This window comes from Prionailurus viverrinus, chromosome D1 (assembly GCF_022837055.1).
Source record: "Prionailurus viverrinus isolate Anna chromosome D1, UM_Priviv_1.0, whole genome shotgun sequence".
Classification (NCBI taxonomy): Eukaryota; Metazoa; Chordata; class Mammalia; order Carnivora; family Felidae; genus Prionailurus; species Prionailurus viverrinus.
The window spans coordinates 1942860-1970489 of NC_062570.1; the positions used below are offsets into that span (position 1 = coordinate 1942860).

Below are 27630 nucleotides of genomic sequence, written 5' to 3' on the forward strand. Positions count from 1 at the left end.
ACCTTCTCTGGAAACCACCATTCTGTTCTCTGCATCTAGGAGTCTGGGTTTTGTTCTCTTTTTCAGATTCTACATATATATGAAATCATACAGTATTTGTCTTTCTTTTAGCACAGTACCCTCAAGGTACATCCATGTTGTCTCCATGGCAAGCTCTCATTCTTCATGGCTTTGTATTGCATTATATGTATGTATTATGTTCCATATATATCATGATATATACTTATATAAAGTATGCACACATTTATTCACCATATCTTTATTTAGCCATCCATCTATCAATGGACACTTACATTGTTACTGTATCTTGGCTGTTGTAAATAATGCTGCAGTGAATGTAGAGGTGCATTTGAAAAGGTGCATTTTCAACTCACTGTTTTTAGTTTCTTTGAGGAGATACCCAGACATGGCATTACTGGATCGTATGGTACTTCTATTTCTCATTTTTTGAGGAAGCTCCATACTGTTTTCCCAAGTGGTCACCCCCATGTACATTCCCCCAGTAGTGCACGAGGATTCCCTTGTTTCCACATCCTCACCAATGTATTTTTTTTTTTTTCTTGGTAATAGCAACTCTTGTAGGTGTGAGGTGCTATCTCATTGTGGTTTTGATTTGCATTTCCCTGCTGATGAGTGATGTTGAACATCTTTTCATGTGTCTGTTGGCCATCTGTATTTCATCTTTGGAAAAGGTCTATTCAGGTCATCTGCCCAATTTTAAATCACATTGGTTTTTGGTGTTGAGTTTTATGAGTTCTTTCTAAATTTTGGATACTGACCCCTTATCAGATAATATGATTTGCAGATATCTTCCCATTCAGTATGTTCCTTTTCAGTTTGTTGATGGGTTCCTTCACTGTGTAAAAAAGCTTTTTAGTTTGATGTGGTCCCGTCTGTTTATTTTTGCTTTTGTTTGCTTTTGTGGTTGTCAGATTCAAAAAATACTACTAAGACCAATGTTGAGGAACCTACCAACTATGTTTTCTTGTAGGACTTTGATGGTTTCACGTTTTAAATTCAAGTCTGTAATACATTTTTAGTTACTTGTTGGGTGGAGGATAAGAGAAGTCATTTCATTATTTTCCATTTTGATGTCCAATTTTCCAACACCATTTACTGAAGAAACTGTCCTTTCTCCGTTTGGTATTCTTGCCTCCTTTGTTGTAAATTAATTAACCACATACATGTGGGTCTCTTCTTGTCTCTCCATTCTCTTCCATGGATCTGTAAGTCTACTTTTGCCAGTACCAAACTGTTTTGATCACTACAACTTGGTGGTATAGTTTGAAATCAGGGAGTGTCATAGACTCTAAGTCTCAAGTACTCTCTTGTCCAGCAAGAGAGCAGGACACAGGATTAAAAGAGAGAGACGGCTAATATCCAGGAAAAAACAAGAGCCCCTAATAAAGGTCCTTGTCCCGTGTTTATTAAGATCAGAAGGCTTACAAACGAAGGCTTACAAACAAAGGCTTACAAAGAGACAAACTGGGAACATTAACTTGGGGATGCGAGAGAAAAGGAGGGTTTTGAAGATACACAGTGTTTAGGGTTTTGGTCAATATAAAATCCTGGCACCTGGCAGATGGGCAGATGGTTATTAACGGCAGGCAGAAGGTGCCGTGTCTGTGTATCTTAGCTGGCCCAGGGGATGAGACAGATAGGGGGGATAACCTCAGGGTTGACAGGCCGCCTTTTCTTTTGTTAACCATCTCTGCTCTGGGCTGCTTCACCCGTAGCGCAGTGGTCTATAGCCCTATTTACCTGTTTATCTAACTTGGTCCTTTCCTCTTGTGAAAGCAGATTTCTGCTCTAGTACTAAATTGGGGGGCATTTTCATCCTGATTCCTAATCTTGCTTACCTCATATACCTTTGTATTGGGTGCCTTTGCTCCCCTGTCTGTTCTGGGGCCTTTGCCCCTCCCTCTCTATTCTGGGGTCCCTGGCCTGTCCCTCCTTTATTCTGGCCATCTTATTTTGTTTACCCAGGCTTGGGTGAGGTCACCCCATGGCTTTGTAATTCTTTATGCCTTGTTAACCCATCGGTGCAAGCCCAGGGAATTTCTAAGCTTATTCCCCACAAGGGAGCTTGTTGCCTACAGCGTTATTCTTCTTTTCAAGACTGCTTTGGCTGTTCAGGGTCATTTGTGGTTCCATACAAGTTTTAGGACTGTTTGTTCTGGTTATGTGAAAAATGCCATTGGAATTTATATAGAGATTGTATTGATTCCTTAGATTGCTTTGGGTGGTGTGGACCTTTTAACATTTGTTCTTCCCATCCATGAGCATGGAAGGTCTTTCCATTTATTTGTGTCTTCTGTTTCTTTCATCTGTCCCATTGTCAGTGTATGGTGTATTTTCACCTCGTTGATTATATTTATTCCTAGGTACTTTATTCTTTTTGATCAAATTATAATGTCTCTTTCTGATGTTACGTAATTTGTGTATTAGAAACAGTACAGAATTATGGATGTTGATTTTGTATCCTGCAACTTTATTGAATTCATGTATCAGATCTAACAGTTTTTCCATTAATTCTTTAGCTTCCTGTATGTAGTATTGTTATGTTCAAATAGTGACACTTTTACTACTTTACAATTTAGATACTTTTTTTTTCCTTGCCTAATTGCTGTGGCTAGGTCTTCCAATGCTGTGTTAAATAAAAGTGGCAATAGGGGGCAGCCTTGTCTTGTTGCTGTCCTTAGGGGAAAAGCTTTGCTCTTTTTTTCATCGAGTGTGTTGTTAGCTGTAGGAGTGTCCTATATGGGCTTTATTATATTGACATATGTTTCCTTTTTACCCACTCTCTTGAGAGTTCTTTTTTTTTTTTAATTTTTTTTTCAATGTTTATTTATTTTTGGGACAGAGAGAGACAGAGCATGAACGGGGGAGGGGCAGAGAGAGAGGGAGACACAGAATCGGGAACAGGTTCCAGGCTCCGAGCCATCAGCCCAGAGCCTGACGCGGGGCTCGAACTCACGGACCGCGAGATCGTGACCTGGCTGAAGTCGGACACTTAACCGACTGCGCCACCCAGGCGCCCCTCTTGAGAGTTCTTTAAACCAGATATAGATGTTGAATTTTGTTAAATGCTTTTTCTCCGTCTATTGAGATGATAACAGGATTTTTAACTTTTAGTTAAGTGATGTACCACATGGATTTGCAGACATTGAATCATCGTTACATTCCTGGAATAAACCACACTTTATCATGAGTTATCATCCTTTTAATGTATTATTGTGTTTGGTTAACTTTTTTTTTGTTTGTTAACATTTTATTGAGGGTTTTTGCATCTATGTTTATTAGTGATATTAGCCTGTAATTTTTTTGTAGTCCATTGCTCTACCACTCAGCTATATGGCCATGACCTGTAATTTTTTTGTAGTGTTCTTGTCTGCTTTTCTTACCAGGCTGACACTGGCCTTGCAAAGGGTGTTTAAAAACTTTCACTCCCCTTCAGTGTTTTGGAAGAGTTTGAAAAGGATAGTTATTAAATCTTGTTTGAATGTTGGGTGGATTAATCCACTACCTATATATTTTTCCATTGAGATTATTACTCTCATATTTTTTGTTACTAATTACTGCCATCTTTTCAGTTTAAAGAAATTTCTTTAACATTTATTGTACATCCAGTTTAGCAGTGAAGTTCTTAGCTTTTGCTTATCTAGAAAATTCTTTTTCTTTCATTCAATTCTTAATGACAACCTTGCCAGGTGGAGCATTCTTGGTTGGAAGTTTTTTTCCTTTTAGCACCGTTGAATGTGTCATGCCCCTCTCATCTGCTAATGTGAAGAAATTGATGGTAGCCTCTTGGGGTTTCCCTTGTATGTGATAAGTTGTTTTTTTTCCTTGCTCCTTTAGGGCTCTCTCTTTATCCTTAAATTTTACCATTTTAATTATAATATGTCTTGGTCTAGATCTCTTTGGTTTCATCTTATTTGGAACTTTGCTGGCTTTTCTGTCCATTCCCTTGCCCAGATTAGGAAGTTTTCACCCCTTATTTTTTCTGATAAGTTTTTTTGTCCCTTTATCACTCTCTTCTTCTAAGATCCCTATAATGTGGATATTATTCTGCTTGATGTTGGCCTCCACAACTTTTAAGATGTATTCACTTCTTTTAATTCCTTTTTCTCTTTGTTGCTCTGTCTGGGAGAATTCCGTTGCTTTGTCTTCCAGTTCACTGATGTGTTCTTTTGCTTTATCCAGTCTGCCATTAAACATCTCTAGTGTATTTCTAGTGCAATTATTGTATTCTTTAGCTCTGTGACTTATGTTTGGTGCGTTCTTATACTTTTTATCTCTTTTTTTTTTTTAATTTTTTTTTAACGTTTATTTATTTTTGAGACAGAGAGAGAGCATGAATGGGGGAGGGGCAGAGAAAGGGAGACACAGAATGTGAAACAGGCTCCAGGCTCTGAGCCATCAGCCCAGAGCCCGACGCGGGGCTCCAACTCACAGACCGCAAGATCGTGACCTGAGCTGAAGTCAGACGCTTAACCAACTGAGCCACCCAGGCGCCCCGATTTTTTATCTCTTTGTCGAAAGTCTCATGTCTTCATCCATTCTTTGAGTTCTTTATCATCCTTATGACCATTTGACTTCTGTATCAGGTATATATTTGGCTTTGTTTCATTAAGTTCTTTTTATGGAATTCTGTATTTTTCATTTGGAATGTATTCCTCTATATCCTCATTTTGCCTGTGTGTATTTCTCTGTACTGGGTGAAACAGCTTCAAGTCCCATCCTTGAAGGAGCGGTCATATGTAGGTCATTCGTGGATCCCAGGTGCACATTCTGCCATGAGCACCAAGACCCGTACTCTGGGGGTGAGGAGTCTGTGGTAGAACCCTGGCTGCAGTGTTAGGTGGGCGGGACCCCCACCGAGCTGTCCGTCGGCCACAGCTATGGGGGAGAATGAGAGGGGAATCACGTGCCCCCAGATGGCTGTGATAGGGCCACATTGAGAGGGGGTGAGGTGCTTGCCTGGCTGTTAGATATGTGTCTGTGTTACCGGGGGCAAGACACTTACCCTGTCACTGTTATGCAGCTGTAGCACAGTCGGCTGGGACCACACTTGGCAGTGCTAGAAGGATAGAGAATGATTGCCAGAATTGCACCTGCTAGTGTCGGCATTAGCAAGGTGGAATGAGATTGCAGAAATGATGCCCACAGTGCTTTGTCCCCAGTAAGAGTCCCAACTTGTCCCTGTCTTTCCAGCTGTCAATGTAAGATTAGCAAGTAGGTCTCCTTCACCAGTGATCTAGGTGCTGTTCAGACTGCTGCTTTTGCACTTGGTCTGGGGTGGGTGTCTTCTTCAGGAGCTGTCTTCTGTTCCAGATGTTTCTGTTTCTCCTCCTTAACTATTCATTGCTTTCCAAAGCCCAACATTTGCAGGGCTGTGTCTTTGGTATAGGGCCCAAGGTTTGGGGTGCCTCATGGGGAGGAAATACTTCTCTGGGGAGGTCCCTCCAGATTGTGGGGTTTTTAGCAAGGGATGTCTACCTCTTCTACCCATCTTGAGGCAGCTCTTGTAACCTGTGTTTGAGGAGGCACCGTTCATCAAGTTTTCAGAACTTTTTCCAAGGACATGATTCCATATGTAGCCATAGATTTGTTGTGTCTGTGAGACAAGTTGAGTTCAGGATTTTCCTACCCTGCCATCTTGAAATACGTCCTGCTAACGTTGTTTTAATAATTACCTTTTTTCAGTTTTTACAGTTTTATTGAAGTTAGTTGATATTTAGTATCAGCACATTTAGAGGGTATGATTTGATAAGGCTTTACGTACATATATATATATACATACGTGTATATATATACCTGTTAGAACCTCACAACATCAAGATAATGAATATTCCCATCACTCCTGAAGTTTTCTGTAACGCTGGAGTCTCTTCCTCCTGTCCCCCCTCCCCTGTCCCCTTCCACTACTGATTGCTCTTTTGTCATTTGCAGATTCATGTGTATTTTCTAGAGTTTTACTTAAAAGTATTATACAATTAAGTACGCCCCTCTGTCTGGCTTGTTGTTCAGCGTAATTATGTTGGTTGTGTGTATCAGGAGTCTGTTCCATTTTCTTGCTGAATGGATGTACCACAGTTTGCTTATTCATTTTCTCCCTGAAGGACGTTCCTATGTCCAGCTTGAGGCTTTACTAAAGTGACGCTGCCACTCATTTGAGAGGCTGCAAATACATTTTTTTTTATTTGTGTGTTTGGATGTGTGTATATAACATAATATGTTTGTCCGAAGTTGTATATAAAACATTACTATGTATTATTCATAATTGAGTGTTCAGCCTCCTACCTTGGTATTTAAAACTGGTATATTTTTCTAGTCCCAGTAAAATTGAAACATCTTCGTTGAAAGGGAAGTTCATATCTAATTTGCTTAATTAGATTGTATAAGCTAGGAGATCTCCTGAAATTTTAATTTCAGGCTTTCAATATATTGCCTTGAAAAAATGGTGATATGAGTTCTTAACATGGTGGAGTGAATGTACATTTCCTTTTTGATCTTGAGTGAAATCTCATCTCACAAATCACAGTTTGGTCTTGTGTGTGAGCAGCATAAATATTTTTATTGAAAGACGTGAGAGACGTAGAGGACGGTTTTTTCCTTCTTATAAAAATAAAGATAAACTTCCGATGTTCTTCCAGAGCCCATTCTCACGTGTGAGTGACTGCTTCCTTTCTGCGGCATGTGGGAGTTGAGCAAGGCTTGTTACACCTTGTTGCACTGGGGACGCACCCCGCGGGAGTGTGAAGATCTTAGGGGCGGGGGTGAGAGTACTGACTGAGGAATATTTTAAGGGTTCCCCAGTTACTGTTGATAAAAGACATAATACTTGAGCTGAAGTTAAAAAGTATTATTATGTAATAAATTTCTATTTATTTCAACCACAAATAGAAAAATATATAGTGTATATAGCATGAATATAATATATGTGAAAACATTATAAGTTACTTCATTTTTTGCTAAATTGTATTATCTGGGAAAATGATTCAAGCTTTTTTTTTTTTCTTTTCCAGTCTCTCCACATTTAACTGCCTTTTCTTGTTTCTTGGGGTAGCTAGATCCCTGTGTGCATTATTGAATAAAAGTCATGATAGCCAACATTCCTGTCTTGCTCTCATTTTAAAGGGTTTCTAACATTTGATTATAGATTTTAATATTTGCTGTGTTTTGTGGATACCATTTTTAAGGCTGCATTAATCTGCTTGGGCTATTTTAACAAAACACAGATCTTTCTTGGCTTACGGTGTGATGTAACATCTTGGTCAACCCCTCATGAGCTGCCAGTATTGTAAGTGGGATGCGTTTGATACACCTGATCTAGTAACATCATAGCTTCCCTCGCCTCCGTTAAGTGTGCTCAGAACACTTACATCAGCCTACCATCAGGCAGTCTTACAATGCGAAACCTATTGTAGAATAAGGTGTTGAATGTGCCGTGTAATCACTGAGTCCTGTTCTGACACTGAAGAACACAACGGTTGTGAGTGTGTCCGTTGTTCACTCTTGGGATACCCTTGTTTACCACACTGCCGCCAGCCTTGTGAGAGAGCATCGTGGCGCCTGTCCGGAGCCCAGGAGAAGATCAGAATTCGATACGTGGTTCCTACCGAGGTAGGATGTATCACGTTGGCATCATCGTCAGGTTGAAAGTGTTCAGTCGAGCTGTCCCAAGATGCGGCCATCTACCACAGACAGGGCAGCTGAAACTACAAAATGTATTTTTTCACAGTCCTGGAGGCTGGGAGTCTGAGATGAAAGGGCCGGTATGTTCAGTTTCTGGTGCTTGTAGATGGCAGTCTTCTCACTGTGGCCTCGCATGGCTTTTCCTCTTTGCATGTTTGCAGACAGACCGAGGTCGATTGAGAGCTCTCTGCTGTCCCTTCTTCTGCGGAGACTAGCACTGTCAGCTCAGAACCCCACGCATAGGACTTCATTTAGCCTTAACTGCTTCCTCACAGGCCCATCTCCAAATGCTGGGGACGCGAACTTAACTCTGAATTTCGCTGGGAGTGCAGACACTCAATCCACAACATGGGTTCAAGGAGTTTTCTGCTTTTCTTGATGATTCCGTTAGCCTTCACTGCACAGCCAGCCATCCCAAAACTTTGTGACTTGAAACAGTCATATTTATTGCGTGACTTTTTTTAGGATTCTGAGGGGAGGCTGCGTAATTTCTCCGCGTCCATCTTTGGCATTGCACATGAGGCTGCCCACATCGCGGGGCTGACGGGGCTGGGAGGCCCGAGGCAGCCTAGTCATGTGTGCAGATGACCCTGGCTCCCGGCTGGGGACATTTGGTTTGCTCTCCCAGAGGCTGGTGTGCTGTTTCAGGGCCCCAAGGCCAGAGCGGGAACTGCTAGTTTTCTTCAAGTGAAGGCTTTGGAAGTCACGTGTCGCTTCTGCAGAGGTCTGTTAGGCAAAGCGTGTCAGCAGATGAGCCAGCTTACAGGTGGTGGGGCAGACCCTCTAGGAGCAGGCAGAGCAGAGGATTTCCATTGCGGATTCCAGTTTTTCCTCTCCTCCATTTATGTGGTGAATTATATTTCCTGTGATTAAACCATCTGTTCAGAATTGTCATGTGTGTCTTTTTTAGAGGTTGATTGATATTTATTTGTGTCTGTGTTCAGGATTAAAATTGATCTTTGGGGGCGCCTGGGTGGCGCAGTCGGTTAAGCGTCCAACTTCAGCCAGGTCACGATCGCGCGGTCCGTGAGTTCGAGCCCCGCGTCGGGCTCTGGGCTGACGGCTCAGAGCCTGGAGCCTGTTTCTGATTCTGTGTTTCCCTCTCTCTCTGCCCCTCCCCCGTTCATGCTCTGTCTCTCTCTGTCCCAAAAATAAATAAACGTTGAAAAAAAAAATTAAAAAAAATAAATAAAATTGATCTTTGAACATCTTTTATTTCTGGTAGTGTTTTTCCTAGTCTCTGTTACTTGACTCGAGGATCGCTGCCTCGTTTCTAGTCCCTGAGGGGTTCGTGTGCAATCTGAGCTCCTGTGACGTCAGATCCCTCAAGTGAACTGCTGGTGTCTGCGGTTAAGATGGTGGTTTTTAACTTTTCATTTAATTTTTTAAACTATGCACCTGATTTAGTTTTGCTGTTATTTCTTGAGGCTCTTTTATTAGTTTATATATTCCTAGGAATTTCTTTTGGCCAAATTTGTAACTTTTTATGGCATAAAACTATCCAAAATAATCTCATTAATGTCTTTTAGTCACTCCTGTATCTGTAATTATATTCTTTTTAAAATTGGATTTTAAGGGGCACCTGGGTGGCTCAGTCAGTTAAGCATCCAACTTCGGCTCAGGTCATGATCTCATGGTCAGTGAGTTCAAGTCCCACATCAGGCTCTGGGCTGACAGCTCAGAGCCTGGAGCCTGTTTCAGAATCTGTGTCTTCCTCTCTCTCTGCCCCTCCCCCACTCACTTGCTCTCTCTCTCTCAAAAAATAAACATTAAATTTTTTTTAAAAAATTGTATTTTTAAAATAAACTTTTAACTCATTTTATCTTTATCTTATATCACCCAGTATACTCAGAAATCTCATGATTTTATTAGTCCTTTCAGTAAACTGACTTTTTTTTTTTTTCAAGAGAGAGAGCATGAGCAGGGGAGGGGCAGGGAGAGAGAGAGGGGGAATCCCAAACAGGTTCCCTGCTGTCAGTGCAGAGCACGATACAGAGCTGGAACTCAAAACTATGAGATCATGACCTGAGCCGAAATCAAGAGTCAGACACGTAACTGAGACATCCAGGTGCCCGTGACTTTTGGTTTTTTATCTGCTCTCTTTTCTATCAGTTGTCTTTTCATTAAATATTTTTTTTCTCCTTTTACTTCCATCTCCATTTTCAACTTTGTTATTTAAGTTTGACTCAGTTTTAAACTTTGTGTCTTTTTAAACATAAGCCTTTGCTGCTGTAATTTTCTTCCAGCGTCTCATTCACTGAAGTTTGATGGTGTTGATGTGTGCAATGTTCGTGATGATGGTGTTTCCAGCAGCCCACACTGTCAGCCCAAAGCCGTGGTGGAGCAAACCGTGTGTCCCAGTCATTCCAATCTGGGTTTCTAGGTCTTAATGTTGGAACTCTGACCCTTAGGAACTGGACTCACATAGGGGACATTTTACAGAGTGATTGACCAGTATGGCTTACAAGTGTCAAGGGTATGAAAGCCTTTCCTTGACTGTCATTGTTTTGGGTGGGAGTACAGATAAATTGCAACTCAATACGATCCCAGATTCTCCTCAAACAGAAAAAGGACATTCGTGGAAAAATTGGTGAGGTTGAAATAGGGCTTGTAATAGCTTAGTTGGTAGTACTGTGCCTTTGTTAGTTTCCTGGTTTTGATCATTGTGCGCTGATTGTAAGATGCTGACGTAGGGGGGCACGGTGAAGTCTCTGAAGGGAGTTCTCTGTACTATTTGTGCAACTTTTCTGTCAATCTGAAAGTCACGCATAATAGCAAGTAAATCAGCAACGCAAGCTCCAGGCCCTTTCGGAGGGGCTGATGTCACAGGGCAGATGCTGCCTTCTGGATGCATAGGTCTAGATGAGCTGCACCACCATGGTTCACTCGGGGGCGTGGAATCACGGTATTGTATGCCTGAGACTGTGAGAACGCTGCACTAGCCACACTGGATTAAAATAAAATACTTAATGGTAAAAATACAGACTTCCCTTAATGTTCCAGGTACTTCAGTCATAAATCTTAAAAGGTTTTTTGTTGATTCTGTTGTGTAATTGTGGTTTTACACGTGCTGTGTTACAGGATTTCTCCAGGTGTTTCGTCTGACGCATCCCTGGAAACAAATATGTAATCTGTTCAGTTTCTCTGAAAGTCCATTTTCTCATCTGTAAATTGAGAGTGTTTGTTTTCAAATATTGTATTCCCTCTCATTCCAAGAAGGATGACACCAGAGGTGACTTAGAAAATGGAAGCAGTCTGTCAGTGTAACATTAGTACTGGACAAAGTCAGCCACAGAGAAGACAAGGGAAGGAAAGGAAAGCCAGGGAAGCATTTTATGCCAAGAGAAGGCAAAACGAACAACAAAGTAAATGTGTTGTTTGTGGAGAATCCCACCCGTTTGACACCATTTTAATGGAGTGTTAGCAAATAAAGTACTTTTTAAAAAATATTTATTTATTTTTGGGAGACAGAGGGACAGAGTGCAAGCAGGGGAGGGGCAGAGAGAGAGGGAGACACAGAATCCGAAGCAGGCTCCAGGCTCCGAGCTGTCAGCACAGAGCCTGACGCGGGGTTTGAACTCACAAACTGTGAGGTCATCACCTGAGGCAAAGTCTGACACTCAACCAACTGAGCCACCCAGGCATCCCTAAAGTAGTTTTTAATTGGTTTAAAATGTAAATAATGGGAAGATTTTATTACCTGTGCTTTTTAAAAAGATAAATAAATATGTGAGATTTTGTAAAAACAAAAGATGGTCCACAATTCTAAGTTATAGGTCTATTCTCATGGTAAAAATATATCATTATGTATTTGAACTCTCTTTTTATTAATCTGTTTGTTAAAGATTATAGTATATTATCATAGTGTTATTAGGAAAAGCAAACCTCACATATTGTTTTTCTAGGACAGAAAGCATGGCCTTTTGAGCTGGCAAGTATTTTATTCTTAAAATAGTTTTTAGCATCTTGTAAAAAAGTTTGCATCTCTTTTCCTTTAGACATCCCTTTGCATCCTTATTTGTTTTCTGACTTGTTTGACAAATTTAAAATACAAATAAGTGATAGCGAATGTTACCAGAGTTAAAATAGCACTTCTTCTGACTACCAACTAGCGCTGTTTTGTGGTGTGGCAAAGTTGATGAATTAGCTGCTGTTGTAGGGTTCAGCTAGAGCAAATGAAAATAATTTATCAGAAAAACAAAGAAAATGAAACCCTGAATCACCATGATTTTTTCAAGATTGTAGAATCAATCAAAAGCTCTAGAAGTAACTTGAGTTTTACAGCATGATGGTGGATGTTTAACAAACAATTGAGTAGTGTGTTGATTTTGAAAGATTTATGGCCCTTATTTTGTTAAGAACTTTACTAATACAAGCATCCAACAAATATGAAATATAGCCCAATCTGTTCAAAAAGGAAAAACAATCTACATCTTTCAAATCTTGCAATCTACATCTTTTATTTTTCAAAAAATAAAACAGAAATGTAGTCAGCATGCTGCAAAGGTTGGTGTTAAAAATAGTAGCTTTGCAAAACACATGCCTCTCGTTTTGGGTTTATTTTATGTCAGAGAAGCACTGAGAGCATAATTTTGACACTGAGTTGAAGTGCTTGTAAAGAGCAGCCCGCAGATACCGCGCTGATTTTGTACCCACCCCGATACCTCCAGCCTGGTATCAGTACCCTCATTACCTCTGCCTCGTTGCTGGAGAAATAGCAAATCAGTTATCGTTGCCGAAGCCCACGTCACAGAGCACGGTGTTAGGAAATGTGTGTGAGTGGATTTCGATGGGGATCAGCAGAAAGTCGCGGAAGGGGCGCCCCCAGTGGGAAGCACTGTGTACCTCGCCTGGTTTGCACCCCGCCCCCCTGTCTGTGCGTCTTTCATTAGAGTCTTTGTGCAGAGGAAACGTTTACGTGGCAACTTAACGTTAATGCAGAGCACAAAAACTTGGGTTTGTAATGATTTGTACCAACAAATAATTACTTAAAATTGTTTTGCTCTTTGATGTAGTGTGGTATGCTATTTACTATCTTTCCTACCATTGCCTCTTTTCAGAAAAACGATCTTTAATCAATCAGCATGTTGAAATTATAAAGTTGAGTCAATCAAACGAAATATATTTTTCTTTATTTTTTAACTGCTTAAGTAAATCAGTTACATGTTAAGGCAATTGAATAAAGATAATGGGATTAAAACTTGTTTATATTTAGTCTCTATTTTTATAAAACAAATATAGCTATTTTTGGACCCATACTATTTCTCTCTTTTCAATTTTTTCTGCTTATTATGTTTTTATTTTAGGTTATTTCACAGTTGAGGATCTTGGGCAGATCAGTAACAGCTGGTTGCAAATTTGATAGAGAAATCTGGTCTAACGAACTGTCCCCTGTCCTCAATCTCTGGAAGAAACTAAACCAGGTTAGTACTGGAACAGTATTCGGATCGGGCCCCCTTTTTTCTCCCTGTCCTTTTTTTCCAGTTTTATCCCCAAATTTTCCCTGATGGTAAAATTCTGTGTTGATCTGCCTCTTATGTACACCAGTGTCCTGGAAGGAGGTGGGGACATAATAGTAACAGAAGCAGATCAGCCCAAGAAGCGGGGTGACCGGTGTGATTGTCACATCCTGGTGATATGCCAGGTCATCCCCTGTACCTGCTGTACGTCACTGTATTCGCTGCTTGCCTTGTCTTTCCTCTTTCTGTAAAGTCAGCGCCTGCTGGTGAAGGTGGTATGTTTCACAGGACTCACAGTGCTGAGGAGAAACAGTTCATCGACTGGAACCCACTTAGTTTTGTATTGTAGGGTAGTTACGGTAGATGATAGAGTAGTTGCTCACGAGGCAGTCGTTAGCATATTGTGGCTCCTGTTCTTATTGAATAGGGATTTATTCTTTCTAATTCAAAAACAAAACTATACAGTCCATCAGTTTAGTGTTAGTGTAAAAATGCCTCTATCTCAGGTCTAACCTTTTAAAATGAGGGATGTCAAATAGAGCTAATTTCAGAACCTATGAAAAAGGTTAAAAGCTTCTAAAAATTCAAAATCCTCAAACCTTATAGTATTGTGATTTTGAGTTGTTATGACATTCTCAACACATGGGGATCATCAGGAATCCCAGGAAGCACTGACCCCAGCTCACCGGGATCACTGCTTCCATTCGGATCGCCCCAGTGGTAAAGCTTGACACAGTCAGTGTGAGGGGCGTCTAGCAGGGACAGCGCTTCATGCCCTGGTGTCCTGCGCCGTGCTCCCCTCTGCCCTGGCCGTACAAGGAATCACCTTGCTCGTATTCCTGATATGGAGTCATGGTCCTGATCCGTTCTTTGTACTGGTTCACAGGAGAGTTACTATTCTTAAACCAGCCTTTGCTTTCCTTTAAATTAATAACCAGGAGGGGAAGTGTGGGAAGTTAAATGCATTTAGTGCCACAGTCCTTTATTATACAGGGAAATTTGACTGCCTTTTTCCCTCAGAAGGCTTGATTTTACAAAGAAATTGTATTTTATAATTTTGGGATTATGTTTGTATTGTTTGGATTTAGCTTTCTGAGTGGTGTTTACATTGTTTGAAACTAAAGAAAGAAGGAAGTGGAAAATGACCATGCATTTTGGGTTAATTTGCAGCCTTTATGAATCATGAACTGGTTTTATCATAAACTGCAACAGAGGCAGGGAAGAACAAATGACTTCTGCTTTGTGAAGTGAACTTGAATGTGAGACATCACTGAGAATGGTTGGCCAGCACTCACATCTATAAGTGCATAGGCACTAAGCGTGTGTGAACTTTCTTTTGTGTGAAATGTAGTCCTGGCACTGGGAGCTGCGGGAGAGTCAGCGTCCTCTCAGGTGGCATCAGATGGGTGGGTGTGGAAGAGACAGGCGTGTTCGACATTGCTCAAGGTCTGTCTGGATCGAGCATAAGGACCACTTTCCATTACGAAGACAGGATCAATGGGGTATCTCAGCCATGCTGGATGGCAATTTCAAGTTCTTAAGGGTGTGTGTGTGTGCGCCACAGAAAGAGAGAGAGCAAGCGAGAGAGAGCACAAGCATGCTACCAAGACTAGAAACAGACCTCACAATCTGTTGCCTTGGGTAGTTTGCACACGTTAACAGTATTTGTTCTTTGAATCCATGGGCACGGGATGTTTTTACTTTTTCCTTCCCGTGCCATCCTCAGTGTCTTTCATCATTGCTTTCCGGTTTTCACAGTACAAGTCATTGACCTTCTTGGCTAAGTTTATTCCTAGGTATTTGGTTATTTTTGGTACGCTTGTAAATGGCACTGTTTTCTTCATTTCTCTTTCTGTTACTTCATTGTTAGCGTAGAGAATTGCATCTGATTTCTCTATGATTTCTTATCCTGCAACCTTACTGAATTCATTTATTGAGTAGTTTTTTTGGTGGCGTCCTTTGGGTTTTCTACATATGGTATCGTATCATCTGCACATAGCGGAAGTTTATTTCTTCCTTATGAAGTCAGATGCCTTTTATTTCTTTTTCTTGTCTGAATGCTGTGACTGACTTCCAGTAGTGTATTGAATAGAAGTGGTGAGAGTGGGCATCCTTTGTCTTCTTCCTGAACATAGGCTAAAAGCTCTCAGTTGTTCACCCTTGAGTACGGTGTTACCTGTGCATGTTCTTATGTAAGGCCTTTATTATGTGGAGGTATTTTCCCTCTAAACTTGCTTCCTTGAGGGTTTTTATCATGGACGGATGTTGTACTTTGTCAGATGCTTTTTCTGCATCTATTGAAAGGATCATGTGGTTTTTACCCTTTGTCTTGTTGATGTGGTGTATCATGTTGATTGATTTGTAAATACTGAACCAGTCTTGCATCCCAGGAATAAATCCTCCTTGGTTGTGGTGAATGATTTTTTTAATGTGGAATTGGATTCAGTTTGGTAATACTTTGTTGAGGATTTTTATATTGATGCTCATCAGAGTTATGGGCCTATAGTTCTTATTTTTCTTGTCTTTATCTGGATTTGGTGTCAGGGTCATGCTGGGCTCATAGAATGAATATGGAAATTTTTCTTCCTTTTCTATTTTTTGTAGTAGTTGGAGAAGAAGAGGTATTAACTCTTCTTTAAATGTTTGGTAGAATTGATGTGTGAAGCCATCTCGTCCTGGACTTTTGTTTGTTGGGAGTTTTTTGATTACTGATTCAGTTTCACTGCTGGTAATCGGTCTGTTCAAATTTTCTATTTCTTCCTGCTTCAATTTTAGGAGGTTATGTGTTTCTAGAACTTTATCCATTTCTTCTAAGTTGTCCAATTTGTTGGCATATAATTTTTCATAATATTCTTTTATAATCCTTCGTATTTCTGTGCTGTCAGTTGTTACTGCTCCTGTTTCATTTCTGGTTTTGAGTCCTTTGTGTGCGTCTCTCTCTCTCTTTTGATGAGTCTGGCTAAGAGTTTTCAAAGAACCACCTCCTGGTTTCATTGATCTATTGTTTTGTTAGTTTCTATATCATTTATGTCTGTTCTCATCTTATATTTTCTTCCCTCTATTGATTTTGGAATTGTTTGTTCTTCTTTTTCTAGCTCCTTTACGTATAAGGTTATTAGGTCTTTTTACTGAGGAAGTTCACTGTTAATCCAATTCTTATTTCTTTGTAACTGATTAATATTTTTCCTCTAAGAATGTTCTGTCTCTTATATCCTTACGTTTTACCATAGTATAAACAGGTGTGGATTTGTTTGTATCTGTTTGTTTGATAATCTGAGCCCTTGTAATTCCAAGTGCCAGCCTTTGTACTGGAACCTGTTTAGCTCCGTTTCCAACACCAGCTGGACTCCATGCTGTGTCATATCAACTACCTTGCTATCCGTGACTGTGGCTTCATATTGCTGTTTTTAGCCCTGAAGTGGTGACGTGTTGGACAGTGATCCATTCAGGGCGGTGGTAAAGTCAGCAACCCTGAATTGTCACTTGCCTCGCCCCAGCCTGGGGCCCAGCCCTCTTTGGCAGTGGGTCACCGTGCCCTACTGTTTACAAGGGTCTCCCAGATGTTCCCATTCTCAGGGTCCCATCTTCTGGTGTAGTGTTCTCTTGTTGTGTCCAAGACAGGATTCGCAGGTGGGACATAGTTTGCTCTCCTGTCTGGAAAAAAGCGTAACTTTTAAAATTTCATTCTAATTTTGGTTTGTAAGATAAATATAGATTATTTCAAAATTACCATTATGTTAAACTCATAGTGGCCATATTAATGTAGCAAGTATCTTACACTTCATTCTGCTGCAATTTGTTTTTTATCTCTTCCGTTTCTTTCCTGAATTTATTGTCATAATTTAGACTTCTGTTCTCTCATATGGATAACAGAGAACTCCAGATTTGACTCTCCTTCTAATAGATACTTTCTCAAATCATATTTCTTATTATTATCACATTAATTTTACTAAGGGAAAAAGAATTTTTCACCACATGGCTCCATATCCAACCTTACTTCTAAGCTTCTTCCACAGTCTAGCAGACCTGAGTGCTGTGTGCACAAACCACCTCAGATTTGTGTATGAGGAGTTTCCGAGGGCTGTTTCCATATCCTTGAATAGGCTCGCCATGCCAGCCACCAGTGATGGCCAGATAAGATCCCTGCATTTTACTCCTTTCCCTCTCCATGTTTCCCAATACTAATTTATAACTTGCACAACAATTCTCATGAAGGTCGTATTTTAAACCAGGCAAATTAAGATGTGGCCCTTAGGAATAGGAATTCTGTTTTGTAAGAGTTTTGAAATTTATGCATATAAATGTTTCAATTGCAACAACTTAGTACTACATTCCTTTTTTAGTTTTTCATCATTATTTCTATGAGGTTATGGTTAATTACTAGCTAAACTTAAAGGTTAACTATATCTAAGCAATAATAATAATTTTTTGAAAAGTAATTATAAGAGAGTCACCCAGGTCCTAATCTTTTCCCATTAAATAGGTAGGAGACATTCATTGAATCACTTCTGGACTCTATGTTAGCTTTTTCTTAAAAAGGGACGTCAACCTCTTCTCTGCATTCATGCATTAACTCATTTTTCATTCATCAAGTATCTATTGATGTTTCTCTTAGATGCTATGTGCTATGGTTTATTAAGATTTGATAATAATACTCAAAAATAGAGGTATTACAATGTTTTGGGGGAGCCCAAGTGAAGGAATGCTTAATTCTGCTGAAAGGAAGCCAGGGAATGTTACACGATGAGCGAGAAATCCTCTTGGTTAAAGACAAGGTGTGGTGTCGCAGAGAGATGGAAGAGTGTGCCATGTCTGTTAGTCTGACCCGTGAGGGACAGGAATGCTTGGAGCAGAGTGACTGGATGGACAGTCAGGACTCTTCTGCAGGACCGGGTTGCAGTGGGTACACGTCATTCGCCAGTGCTGTGGCAACGCGAGCGTGTAGCAAGAGAAACGCGTCCAAGACATCTCCCAAGTACAATCCATCCCTGTAGGACTCTGGTGCCGATCTAATAAAAAATGGATGTGAACAGTTTGGAAAGCATGAACTCTTCAGACATTAAACTTTTTTCTTCTCAGTTCTTTAAAGATTTGTAGCTTTGTAAAACTTAGTATAACAAGCCCTAATGGTCCTGATACCATGGCCGTATTCAAGATCTTTTCTTAATTTAGTCTTTCATGCTTGAGGTGGAATCTCTAAATTTTTAGTGACTGTATTAGTGATTATATCTATTTCAGGAGAAAATGCACATAAATATGTAATTGTAACTTTCAGCAGCAGTTTGTTAATCATTAATTTATGTCACATCATTTTTTAAATAGTTCAGATGCATAATTTAGTAACATCTCTTATTTTGTGACATTTTTCTTAGGATTTCTGTGAAAAATAGTAACTTGAAAAACAATTTAATGAGCAAAATACTGAGAGGTATAACAGATAGAGAAGCCAGTTTCATTCAATATTATGCATGTTTGCATTTGAAAGATCAGTTCATGCTTTGAAATTTTTATTATGCGTGAGCTACCTCTCATCAATTTTTAATACCTGGTTGATGGTGACAACTGATGAGAATTACTGACATTCTGACCAATTTACATCTCCTTTACATGGCTTGAGAACTCCCACGACCTCTCACTGAGATTACCCACATGATAAGAGGTACACAGAAAACTGCCTCTTTTAGGCTGGGAGAATTGTTGGGAGAAAAATAGGTGATGGAATTTTTTCTGAACAATAATTGAACCTGTTGATCTGGTAACTATTTTACTATTTCTTTTTTCAGATGGTAGATTGTATGTTTGTCAAATTAATCTTTTAGGCCCAATAGCTTAATTTTAAAATAGTGCATTGCAATTAAAGTAAAATAGAGAATTCTAGAATAAACAGTAAGACTAGTACTTTCTTATATTCTTAAACTAAAATTATCTTTTAAATATATTATTTCTTCTCAGACTGCTTTTCGACTTTCTTCCCTTTTAATTAAGGTGAAATCCTATAAAATATGATGACTATGTCCTAGTTTTAGAAAATTTAAGGTAGGGAATATATCTATAATATATACCTTTGTTGGATAAAAACATTTCTCAGTTGTACTTAGAGCTATTTTGTTTTGTGGCTTTTTTTTTTTCTTCCTAAAACATCTAAAATTCAGCAAGTATGATCTCCTGTCTCATTGATTCTCCAGGTGAAAGATGTCCTTTGGAATTTAATTCTTAGTAAAGCTTTACCCACCACCACTCCCACTCTCCTTCCCCTAGACCCTGACAGGTTTCACTCCTTTTGACAACAAGGAATGTGTGGCTTACATTAACTTAGATTCTCTCTGTCCCATTGCAGACAGCATCGTAGAAAACACACTAGGTATTTCAACAGATGATTTAATACAAGGGAATTGGTTATACATACGTTGCATGGCCAGAAAAGACAAAAAGGAAGAGTTGGAAGCACATGTTTGCAAGAAGCAACCACCTTTTGTTTGGGCTGGGGGACAGCAGGGAGGAGTCTGGGGTGAATGGCAGGCAGAGCCCCGTGGAGGGGCCCATGGAGGGGCAGGGACTCAGGTGCAGGAGGGCACTGCCCCCTCGGAAGTGCTGGAACCTCTGTTGCTGGGGGTGCTGTAGGACTGGTGCCGGGAGCACCCCCAGGAGAAGCCCCTGGGTTTTCCCTTCTCCTCTGCAAATTCCACGTGGCTGAACCTCATGGGGCCTCAGCTGGCAAGAAACCCTCAATTTGCGGGAGTCTCAGCCTGGGCATCACAGAGCTACAGGAAGAAAAGCAAAGTGGGCAGATGGGAGCTGAGAAACAACCTCCCTTCCACAAGCCAGGCGTGTTCTTCGTTCGTTCTTCTGTTGTGTTTGCTTCTTGACTGGGTGTTTGCTTCAGTGATCCCCCTCCTCCTATTCCTAATTTAAACACTCTTGCAACTGTACCCCTCAAATTTTTACTTTTATGTTTTCATTGCTACTCACTTTTAAACAGTTTCTAAGTTGTGTTATGACTTCTACTTCTTTCATGCGTTTTTATTCATAAGTGGCTCTCCTGGTTACTTTTAGTCGCAGATTTCTACTCTTTGTGATCAGAGAATGCTGTCCTATGACACGCATCTGTGAAACTTGTTGAGACTTGCTTTATGGCCCATTATATCATTATGAAACATTTTTTTTGTGTTATCTTTGAAAAGAATACGTGTTCTGCTGTAGTTGACTGCCATGTTGAAATTATGTTAAGTTTTTAAACTTTTTTTTTAATGTTTATTTTTGAGAGAGAAAGAGCATGAGCAGGGAAGGGGCAGAGAGAGAGGGAGTCACAGAATCTGAAGCAGGCTCCAGGCTCTGAGCCATCAGCACAAAACCCCATATGGGGCTCGAACTGACCGCACCGAAGTTAATCGCTTAACCGACTGAGCCACCCAGGCACCCCAAAATTAAGTTTTTTAAGTGTTTTGTTCACGACTCCTACATTTATAAAATGGTTTTTTACTGTCACTTTTTGAATTATGTAAAATCAGAACACTATCTCTTGATAGGTTAAACTTAATCATTATAAAGTAATTTTCTGTAACTCTTAAAGTGTTTTTCTTCTGATATTAGTAAATCTGCATGAACCTTCTTTTAATTATTCTTGGTTAGCTCTATCTTAATTCATACGTCTATTCTCAGCTTTTGGACCTTTTTATATGTGTGCATCTTACAAAGAGCCCATAGGTGGTCTTTTTGTGATCTTTAAGTGGATCATTTCATCTATTTAATATTACTTTGGATTACTTCGTATTATTATGTCTTGTATTTTTCTTCTTTTCATTCCTTTGTTAATCTTCCTTTGGACTGATTGTTTTCTCTGATACCTTTCTCTCAGAGTTTACAAATTGTACATGCTTTCTACCTTTTTAGTGGCATCCTAGTTTATCGTACCAAGTTAGCTTATCAAAGTTAATGTAAATATATTTACTTATATGGAAGAGAATTGAAGAAGCTGAGGACATTATACACAACCCCAGCCTCATATGGAGTTACTGTTACGTGTTTCGGTCTTGGCTGTTGTTTCCACTTCATGCTTGTTCTGACCGGGTCCCATGCCTTCACTGTCCTGTACTCCTTCCTGCCTCCAGGACATTTCGGGTGAGTGTCCTCCCCTTCTTCCTGAAGTCACAGGAGTCCTTTGGTGGGAAACTCTTTGCATCCTTATTTCTCTGAAAATGCCTTTAATGTATCCTCTGTTTTTATATATTTTTTAAATGTTTGTTTACTTCTGAGAGAGAGACCGAGCATGAGCAGGGGAGGGGCAGAGAGAGGGAGACACAGAATCCGAAGCAGGCTCCGGGCTCCGAGCTGTCAGCACAGAGCCCGATGCGGGGCCCGAACTCACAAACTGCGAGATCATGACCTGAGCCGAAGTTGGACATTCAACCAACTGAGCCACCAGGCGCCCCGTCCTCTGTTTTCAAATGTTTATTTTTCCATATTAACAGTTACTGTCTCATTATATGGAAGGTACAGTGAGATGATTCTGCTCTTTTCTGCTCTCTGCTTTTGCTGCTAAGAAGTCCATTTTTGCTCCTTTGATTTATGTTTACTTTCATACTGCTTTTAAGATCTCTTTGCCTTGGTTTTCTGCAGTTTTACTGAGACTCAGCATGGATTTGTTTTCTTTCTCTCTTTAATTCATTCACTTTGAAATCTTGCTTAAGATTTAATGGGCTTTTGAATTTAGATTGCTCCTGTTCATCTGTCGGCAAGGTCAGTTGGACTCTTCACTCTGCTCTATTCCTCCTCTTCTGGAACCTGAGTCAGGAGTCGGCCCACCCTCTTCTCTTTATTCACCGTGTGTCTTAGTTCTCTTGTTTCCCACTTCCTGGTGTCCTTGTGATACATTCTTTTTTTTTTTTTTTTTTTTTTAACGTTTATTTATTTTTGAGACAGAGAGAGACAGAGAATGAATGGGGGAGGGTCAGAGAGAGAGGGAGACACAGAATCTGAAACAGGCTCCAGGCTCTGAGCTGTCAGCACAGAGCCCGACGCGGGGCTCGAACTCACAGACCTCGAGATCATGACCTGAGCCGAAGTCGGACACTTAACCGACTGAGCCACCCAGGCGCCCCATACATTCTTAATAAACTCTACACATGTGTCTTCCTGTCCACTCCCCCTCTACTCAGCCAGATGTAATCTAGTATGGAAGTTATACATTTTAACCCTTACTATTTTTATTTAATAACATTTTTAATGCTTATTTATTATTGAGAGAGAGAGACAGAGCACGAGCAGGGGAGGGACAGAGAGAGAAGGAGACACAGAATCTGAAGCAGGCTCCAGGCTCTCAAAACAGAGCCTGATGCAGGGCTCGAACCCGTGAACCATGAGATCATGACCTGAGCTGAAGTGGGAGGCTTAACTGACTGAGCCACCCAGGCACCCCAATAATTTTTAATTTTTAAAAGTTTGTTTCTTTTCCAGATGTTCTTGTTGTTTATTTTAAGAATCTCTGTCAGTTCTAGAAACATTTACCATAATTGCTTTATGGTTTGTTGTGATTATTCCTATATCTGAAGTCTTTGTGGATTTGATTCTTCTCTACATTGTATATGATAATTTGATGGCAGTGCCTTATTTACTTATATAGTATTTGGGTTTTTGTTAAGCCGTGACATGTAATTATTTTGGTAACATGACTTACAAAGGAGCTATTTGTAGCCTGGAATTAAAACGTATTGAACCATTCAGTTTAGAATGTAGGCTTAGGGTTTGGTTTAGGTTGGGTCAGCATCATGCACCCTTCAAATACTTTGAGATACCTCTAGTCTGGAACTATATAAATTAAATTATCCTCTTGAAGTTCATTAGAACCTCCAAAGTCATGCATACAAACTAATGTTAAAGTTCCAACTGTGACAATTATTTTTTGAGGAGAGAGTCCTACATATACACTCACCACTCCACAGTTACTACCAAATTTTGATACGCACTTTCCCTCATAGTCCTTGGGGCACAGGTGAAGGCAGTTTATCTCTCTTTGACTCTTCTGCTGAAAGTGTAATCATTCAGGATTTTAATTGGGGGGGAGGGGGCGTCTTTTATCCTCTCCATTGACCAGATAGTGGACCTCATGTCTGGTCTCACAACCCGTGATTATAAATATGAAAGCTCAGGGTCACCAGCCCCAGTGACCTCAGGGCCATGCTTGTCGTTGTCTCACTTGCAGTGCTGGCGCATAAAAAACCCTTTCTAGATTTCTCCGTGTCACCCCAAAAAGAGCCTGATTCTTATTTCACATACCATGAGAATTAGCTTTGTAGACATTTGTCTACAAAATTACTCTGAACAAAAGGGATAATAAAACCTCTCTTATTTCTCTGAGAGGACCACAGGTTAGACCTTGACTCACTTCCTAAGCCCCAAGATGCTGGAGAGACCAGAGCATTATCTCTCTGGGTTTTTAAAGGTCAAAAGGGATAAAGCCCAAAACTGAGTCATCTCTTAGATCACTTGGCTCCTGGAGAGATTTTATTTGCGCACCACAGTGATGGTTAGAATTCAAGCCCGTTGCATCTCCTAGAACTCCGTCTTTGGAGGGGAAGAGGAAGTCTGTAGAAGCAGAGCATGACCGGTCTCCCGTCCCCTGTGTACCTCACCCAGGGGCGTCTGGCTCACCTGGCCACCCCAAAAGGAAGGCCTTGGTCAAGGTACAAGGACAGTAACAGCACACTTATTTCTTATTGTGAGGTAATTAGTAAGTGATATCTCTAATCCAGAATACCTTGTGTTTGCATTTGGGATAAGATTAATAAAGATGAAAATTGAATACTCAGCACTTCGTTGTTTGAATAATTCTTCCTTCTCTCAAGGTTGCTTTTGGGTGTGTGGAAGAACATGCTTTAATGTTTCATTCAACATAGTTGTTTACAGCAGAAAATAGAAGCTGAAATTCTCTATTTCTTACTTTGAGCGGTTGCAAAAACCATGTGTATGTGTCCTGTAAGTGACTGTACTTTGTGGACTGTCCTTCTCTGTTAAGTAATGCATTCAGTGTTGGAATGGTTTCTCACTGGCTCTGTGCCCTGACCGTTGAAACCTGAGTGCTCCATTTACCCTGAAAGTCATGAACCAGTTCGCTTGCTGCATTAGGATGTTGGCTTTTCTCAGACTTGGAAACAACGCGCACTCACACCAGCATCTTGTGCTGTCTTGTGTTTCTGAGAGTCTGTCGTACACATCAGCAAACCAAAGCATTTTATTGTCGTGAAGAAATACCTCATTTTGAGGAGGGCGTGGAAGAAAAGACTGCTCAGCCAGTTCGAGATTTTCAGATCCAGTGACGTTTTTTCCTCGTTCGGAATCCACTCTTCTCTCTCTGCTTTTTGAATTGCTGAAACTGTTAGTATGTAACAAGATAACTTCACATGGAAAGTCATGGTGCGCCTGGCACATGGTAGAATGTTAGTCATTCCTGTCCTTCGATACCGTGGTCTGCGTTCAGTCTCTCAGTGTGCGACTTGTGGTTCTGTCATCCTTTCCTTGTCTGCTGCGTTCCCCTGGCACAGTCACGGGGCAGATCGCCTGTGAAAGATTCTTGCCTAGGAGTCAATACGGTCTTGTTAATGTTCTGTTTTGTACAAGGGACAAATGGTTTTTCAAAAAACACGTACCATATTATTGTGCATACCCACGTTTGATGTGAAAATGGCTGCCAGGGAACCTATTGGTAAGGACAGCGGGGAAAGGGCCATTCACAGCGACATCCGCCAGTGCTGTGCCTTCCTCCCAGGGACCGCTGCTGGGTTTGCTTTTGTGGACATCTTTGGTTGGTACATAAAAGCTATGACATTTTCGAGGCGCCTGGGTGGCTCAGTCGGTTAAGCGTCCGACTTCAGCTCAGGTCATGATCTCGCACTCCGTGAGTTCAAGCGTCACGTCGGGCTCTGTGCTGACAGCTCAGAGCCTGGAGCCTGTTTCAGATTCTGTGTCTCCCTCTCTCTGACCCTCCCCCATTCATGCTCTCTCTCTGTCTCAAAAATAGATAAACGTTAAAAAAAAAAAAACCCTATGACATTTTCAAGGCATTAGGAAATTAGCAAATAATTTATACCTGAAACAAAAACTCCTTTCTTTTTTTTTTTTTTTTTTATGTTAGCTCTCCCTAGCTTCCTGTCGTTTTCTTCTCAGAAGATGTAACAGCTGCTCCCCTCCCTTGTTGTTCAGCCTTGGCCTTGCTTGCTGTCAGTGTCACTAGCAGGGCTGCCCCTGTACTTTAGTTCTTCAGCAGTTTATTGGGTGATGACACCCACCTGTCCTCGTTGAGCTCTGCTTGCTCCATTAATAATTATTGTAACTAATCGTAACTGAACTAAATGAAACTAAATGGATCTAAACTAAATGAAATGAGCATTAAGACGTGGCTGAAGCAGAGCCCCCGAGTCTGGCTGGCAAAAGTGGAGGGGCCCGATGGAGTGTGTTCCGACAGCAAGCGGGGCTTAACATCTGAGAGGTTATAAGTTAACAGCTCTGCTCAGAGAGTGGGAAGGCTGGAGGACAAAGGGAGGGAGAGTTGCTGAGCCCCGGGACGACAGAGCTCAGTGTGGCAGGGAACAAAGGTGCTCGCCAGCGCCATCTCCCTCGCCCATCCCCCAGCCAGAATCCCAAAGGGAACCAGTTCCTGCCAGGGAACTTGCTCGCTCCACGCAAACACCCAACGATGTGCTTCTGCAGAGCCACCCCTCCAGCAGCGGGTCTGACTCCCTCCCTCTGCCACAGGGTCCCTCCTGAAGTGGATCACCTAAGGAGAATCGAGCCAAGCCTGCCCCTCCCATCCCCGTGCACCTTGCCTACCCACCCCAGCTAATACGCCAGATCCCCAGCATCACAAGCCTGGCAGTGTGCAAGTCGCCCAGACGGGCCACGCCACCCCACAGTGAATCCCACCCCTAGGAGAGGGGAAGAGAAGGCACACACCAGTCTGACTGTGGCCCCAGCGGTGGGCAGGGGGCAGACATCAGGTCTGACTGCGGCCCCGCCCACCAACTCCAGTTACACACCACGGCCCAGGGGAAGTGCCCCACAGTCCTGCACCGCTCCAGGGACTATCCAAAATGACTAAATGGAAGAATTCCCCTCAAAAGAATCTCCAGGAAATAACAACAGCTAATGAACTGATCAAAAAGGATTTAAATTATATAACAGAAAGTGAATTTAGAATAATGGTCATAAAATTAATCACTGGGCTTGAAAACAGTATACAGGACAGCAGAGAATCTATTGCTACGGACATCAAGGGACGAAGGAACAGTCAGGAGGAGCTGAAAAACGCTTTAAACGAGATGCAAAATACAATGGAAACAACCACGGCTCGGATTGAAGAGGCAGAGGAGAGAATAGGTGAACTAGAAGATAAAATTATGGAAAAAAAGGAAGCTGAGAAAAAGAGAGATAAAAAAATCCAGGAGTATGAGGGGAAAATTAGAGAACTAAGTGATACACTAAAAAGAAATAATATACGCATAATTGGTATCCCAGAGGAGGAAGAGAGAGGGAAACGTGCTGAAGGGGTACTTGGAGAAATAATAGCTGAGAACTTCCCTGAACTGGGCAAGGAAAAAGGCATTGAAATCCAAGAGGCAGAGAGAACTCCCTTCAGACGTAGCTTGAATCGATCTTCTACACAACATATCATAGTGAAACTGGCAAAATACAAGGATAAAGAGAAAATTCTGAAAGCAGCAAGGGATAAATGTGCCCTAACATATAAAGGGAGACCTATAAGACTCGTGACTGATCTCTCTTTTGAAACTTGGCAGGCCAGAAAGGATTGGCAGGAGATCTTCAATGTGCTTAACAGAAAAAATATGCAGCCGAGAATACTTTATCTAGCAAGTCTGTCATTTAGAATAGAAGGAGAGATAAAGGTCTTCCCAAACAAACAAAAATGAAGGAATTCGTCACCACTAAACCAGCCCTACAAGAGATCCTAAGGGGGATCCTGTGAGACAAAGTACCAGAGACATCACTACAAGCATAAAACATACAGACATCACAATGACTCTAAACCCGTATCTTTCTATAATAACACTGAATGTAAATGGATTAAATGTGCCAACCAAAAGACACAGGGTATCAGAATGGATAAAAAAAAAAAAGACCCATCTATTTGCTGTCTACAAGAGACTCATTTTAGACCTGAGGACACCTTTAGATTGAGAGTGAGGGGATGGAGAACTATTTATCATGCTACTGGAAGCCAAAAGAAAGCTGGAGTAGCCATACTCATATCAGACAAACTAGACGTTAAATTAAAGGCTATAACAAGAGATGAAGAAGGGTATTATATAATAATTACAGGGTCTAACCATCAGGAAGAGCTAACAATTATAAATGTCTATGTGCCGAATACAGGAGCCCCCAAATATATAAAACAATTACCCATAAACATAAGCAACCTATTGATAAGAATGTGATAATTGCAGGGGACTTTAACACTCCACTT

The 27630-nt window shown here is 40.9% G+C and overlaps 1 protein-coding gene across 10 annotated transcripts in view; it reads left to right on the forward strand.

Annotated features, from left to right (window-relative positions):
• The window catches only part of DYNC2H1 (dynein cytoplasmic 2 heavy chain 1), a 355486-nt gene that overhangs the window by 227304 nt on the left and 100552 nt on the right, over positions 1–27630 (forward strand). For all 10 annotated transcript variants that reach the window (XM_047878737.1, XM_047878734.1, XM_047878738.1 and 7 more), the window contains one exon: positions 13005–13121. In XM_047878737.1, the coding sequence (XP_047734693.1) occupies positions 13005–13121 (117 nt within the window). The remainder of the gene's footprint in view (positions 1–13004; positions 13122–27630) is intronic.